Genomic DNA, 4,799 nt, shown 5'->3' with positions numbered 1-4,799 from the left:
TTCACAGAAGTCTATTGAACGTTGTAGGGCTTAGCTCACCGCTTCATTGAAATGGGTTTTGAAGGGATAATACGAAGTTTACCAAGGAAAGAGTATACCACCACCACCACCACCACCCCCCCCACAGGCAATCAGGAATAAACAGTCAAGAAAAAGTACACACCATCACACTGTTGCAGGATTTCCTCGGCAGTGGTGTCGTAGTGAGCCAGAGGGTTGCTGGCATTACGGTACTGCATGGAAAGAGAGCAAAAGGCTATGTGTGAAGTCAGATACATAAAATCAACAGTGGCCAATAGCTCAGAGCAAGCAGAGAGCATCCCAGTAATTGAGGAAGAGGGGTCCAGTCATAGGGGCCATTCTAGGAACATTAACAGACAGAGACACCTTTCAGGGAGATGCAATTTCTGGAATAATTCAGAAGTGAAACATGCTAGATGGAAGAGCTTCCAGTGAGCAGATTTTTCTATATGTTGTGCCTGTGGAGAACCTCTGGAAGGCCATCCCAGCTGAACTTTGAGGGGCCAATATGCCACCCTCTGCACTGGAACTGCAGAGAGTCAAGGGTCCACTGACCACCAGAGCCACTGCAGAACGTCCCAGGTTCAGGGGGCAGGCAGCTGGCTGATCCCAGCACCTGTCTCCTCTGCAGCCCCGCCTTAACCCCTGACAGAGACACCCCCAGGAAAGCATCCCATTTATGTGCAAACCTCTGTGTACAAACCGAGAGCTCCCAGCCTCTCACCTGGTCCAGTATGTGAGAATTAGGGATTTCATTCTTCAGCCTCCAAGCCACGCCCACATGTGACTCAGGGGAGTCAAACCTGGCACTGGTGGGAGTCCTGACGATCTCAGCCCCCAGGGCACGAAGGACATCCACCTGCACCGAGTGAGAGCCATCTGTGCCAGTGTACCACCAGGTGAGGTAGTGAGGGGCAGAGGGTGAGCCCCACCTTCACAACGTCCCAGCCAGCTCTGCTGACTCACCTTCTCATTGCTCATCTTCTCAGGCATTACGATGATACAGCGGTAGCCCCTCACAGCTGCAGCTAGGGCCAGCCCAATCCCTGAGGATAGCACACAAGAGTGAGAGGGACTGCAGAGCCCCCTGACCCGGCACTCCACCCCTGCATAGGGGCACCTGAAACCCAGCCCCTCCTGAGAAAGGCACTGAGGACAAGGCATTGCAGAATTCCAAAGAAACTCAATGTTGTTCCCCTTCTACTTTCAAGGAGCCACAAGAAGATTGAATGCAAGTAACAGGAGGAAGCTTGGAAATACAAAGACATCCCAAGAGAACCAGTGGGGTCTGTTCCATTGGCTGGCATGGGGCACCCTGGGTGCTCATAGCAACAATCAGCTCTTCTCTGGGGCTACCCTGCTGGGCTCTCCCCAAACACCGATCTTACAATGGACCAGGCGCTTGCTGGAGACAGACCTGCCCGGTGTGAAGCAGGGTCATGAGGTGTGTTTCAAAGAGTGAAACCTGGTCACAGGCTCACTCTTTCCCAATGGAGAGCCCAAAGGGCAGCACAGATTGGGACATGGAGATAACCAGACCACTCTCCCAATTAGAGCCCACCTGCCCACCTGTGTTCCCGGAAGTAGGTTCGATGATGGTGTCCCCAGGCTTCAGGGTCCCAGTCCTCTCTGCATCCTCGATCATCCGCAGGCTGATTCGGTCCTTCACGCTCCCCCCAGCATTGAAGAACTCACACTTGGCCACTGCAAGCCAAAGGGGAGTCACAGAGGGAAAAAGAACCCCTAACTCCTTATCCAAGTTGCCCAGAAGGCTGGGCCTTTGCAGATTCAAAATCACTTCCTTTCCATTTTCACCTACATACCTGTATTCCAAACCTCCAGACCTGGATGAGGTTCTTGGAGCTTCTCCTCTTTGCCCCTGCAGCCCATCCACTGGCACAACTAGACCACAAGGCTACTTGAGCGAATGTAGATGCCCCAAGGGGACCCCCCCCCCCATCGGGGACTGAAGGATTAGAAAACTCCCCTCCCTGTCCTCTCATACACATACCTGGACAGTAACCACCTGGGCATGCAGATGCAGTGGTAGGTTTGTGCTAAGCAGACCATCAGTTGTGCCCAGTAGCCCTGGCCTCTTACAGCTGATGTTCATGGCTAAATCACACCCCTACGCTGTCAGATCAGACTCTCAACCCTCCATGTCCTCTGGTAAGAAAGCCTACCCCAGGCAACGAGGCTGTCCACTCTCGTACCCTGCACTGCCACAGGTCTCCCTCGCCAACTATGGTTGTTCTAGCTGTTGTTGTGAAGTGCCATTGTGTCAGTTCCAATGCATAGTGACCCTGTATAGGGTTTCCAAGGGGAGGCTGGTGTGTTTGAACTGCCAACCTTGTGGTTAGTAGTCCAGAGCCACACTTCTATGTTGTTGTTGTTAAGTGCCATCGAGTCTACTCTGACTCCTAGAGATCCTGTATAGGGTTTCCAAGGAATGGCTGGTAAATTTGAACCGAATTCCTTGCAATTCAAACTGACTTTGAAGTCTAGTGCTTTATCCCATGGTGCCATACCAGATAGGTCTTTAAATACGGCGAGCTATTGGAGTCCTGGCATAGTGCTGTGAGCTAATGCTCTGGACTGCAAGGTTGCTTTCAACTGCCAGGCCGGCAGTTCAAGCTCACCAGCCACGCCTCGGAAACCCTACACAGGGTCACTATGAGTAGATACCAACTCGATGGCACTTAACAATAACAACACTGGGTTGTGCCAAATGTGATTTGAACCCACTCAAAACAAATTCTCCTCTGACTTTTTCTAGTTTCTGAAACCCCCTCTACTACACAGATTTTTTTTTTTCTTTCTTTACTCCCTAGAGAGCCAGATGGAAGTTCTGCTGGAATAGTGTGTTGGAAAGTTGCCAGGTGGGAGATAGCGGGGTGGTGAGGAGATGGGGAAACGAGCCACAAATACCTAGACATGTAGCAGCCTTGCACTCCGGGGCCTCTCTGACCCCCACGGTGCAGTACTGTTTCTGCCCTCATTCAGGAAGGTCAGCAGGGAAGCTGGGTGGCCAAATCCCTGCTTGGCCATTGATCACTGATAACCTTGGACAAGCCACATAATCAGTCTTGGTCTTGCCCATCTGAAGAATGGACATAAACCTACTTTAGGGATCAGTGTCTAGTTCAGATGTTGCACATGGTAATTGGTTATCACAGGTAGGGTACTAGTTGTTGTTGTTGTTATGTGCCGTGGAGTCGGTTCCGACTCATGGTGACCCTGTATAGGGTTTCCGAGGCTGTAAATCCTTACGGGAGCAGTAAGCCTCATCTTTCTCCCACGGAAGATCTGGTAGTTTCGTACTGCTAACCTTGTGGTTTGCTGCCCGATTCGTAACCACTACGCTACCAGAGCCATCTCTATTCACAATCAAATAAGCAGTTCAGGTCTTATTGGGTTCTTGAGAGTGGGGGAGAGTCCCAGAAGGGAATTTTCCCATGGATGTGTACTTATTTAGAGAATTGTTTCCCAGAGGGGCGGGGGAAAGCATGGTCGATGCTCTATGAATAGATCTGTCTAGGACCTCTGATGCTCACCCATGGCCTCTCCCCTAAATACATGTCTCCTACCCTCCTGTCCTGTATCCCTCCACCCCAGCCCATTTTCCTTGCTCTAGAATCTAAGCTTCATCCAGCATTTAAGCCTGCTACTTTGGAACCCTCCTTAACTCCCCTCCTGCATTCACGCCCATGCCCACCCACCAGCACAACCATCTCTCTGCTCTACAAACCTCTCATGCACTCAACACCTAGAGTGGAAGGCTCTCCACTCTGGTCTGGTCTCGTCTTTTCTCAACCCTGCAGCCCAAGCAACTTAAATTTATAAACCAGACCCACACCCTATGTGATGCTCTTGTCTTAGACTACAATCCTCGAGCTGCCTGTGGTCCATCTGCCTTCCCCTCTGCACTCATCTGCCCCCACAGCAGGGCCTTGCACTGGCTGCTCCCTCTGTGATAATGTTTTGCTCTGCTTAAGCCCTGTGCTCCTGCAAAACAGTTGTCCCAGGCTTTGTGTCTGGGCAAAGCTTCTGAAATGAAGTCCCTTTCTCATCTAACCTAGGTAAAAGGATGACTCCTAGTTTACCTATGGCGAGACCAAATATCAAACCAAACTGAACCAAATCAGGTGCTGTCCAGTTGACCCTAACTAACAGTGCCACCAAGTGTGTCAGACTCTATAGGGTTTTCAGTGGCTTATTTCTCACCAGGCTTTTCTTTTGAGGTGCCTCTGGGTGAACTTGAATCTCCAATCTTCCAGTTACTAACCAAGTGTCTTAACAACATTTGCACCACTCAGGGACTCCAAGCCAAAGACCAACCACATTCCCATGCTTTGGCTCATAAATGAGTGAATAGCTGAATTATTTGTTGTCCTGAAACTTGACACAGAGATAAACATTTCTTGCTCAACCAAGTGCCTGATACTCCTGATTACATAAACTACCCCTACTATAAAATCACCCCAGCTATACCTGAAAATCAGCCAATGGAAACTCTATAGACCACAACAGAACCGTGGCCAGCATTGTAATGGTTAGGGTTCTGTGTGAACTTGACTAGGCCAGGAGTTCCAGAGGTTTAGCTGTTGAGATGTGCTTATTCCCATGGTGATGAAACCTAATACAGGCATAGTTAACTCTATGATGAGTGGCCAATCAATTAAAGTGATGCTTCCTTAGGGGTGTGGCCTGCTCCCACTATAATGGACAGGCAGGAAAGACTCTTTCTGCTGGGGACCTGCGACTCTACAATTGCAAGC

General features: G+C 50.2%; 1 protein-coding gene across 1 annotated transcript in view; it reads right to left on the bottom strand.

Annotated features, from left to right (window-relative positions):
- Positions 1 to 4,799, bottom strand: part of CBS (cystathionine-beta-synthase) — a 42,680-nt gene that overhangs the window by 19,238 nt on the left and 18,643 nt on the right. The window contains exons 3-6 of the mRNA XM_006870846.1: positions 1,591 to 1,725; positions 988 to 1,067; positions 746 to 880; positions 164 to 233 (exon numbers count right to left, since the gene is read on the bottom strand). Of these exons, the coding sequence (XP_006870908.1) occupies positions 164 to 233; positions 746 to 880; positions 988 to 1,067; positions 1,591 to 1,725 (420 nt within the window). The remainder of the gene's footprint in view (positions 1 to 163; positions 234 to 745; positions 881 to 987; positions 1,068 to 1,590; positions 1,726 to 4,799) is intronic.

The sequence above is a fragment of the Chrysochloris asiatica genome, unplaced genomic scaffold (genome assembly GCF_000296735.1).
Source record: "Chrysochloris asiatica unplaced genomic scaffold, ChrAsi1.0 scaffold00154, whole genome shotgun sequence".
Taxonomy (NCBI): domain Eukaryota; kingdom Metazoa; phylum Chordata; class Mammalia; order Afrosoricida; family Chrysochloridae; genus Chrysochloris; species Chrysochloris asiatica.
Note: the sequence above shows the minus strand (reverse complement) of the source record. Positions and strands in the feature narration are given on the sequence as shown.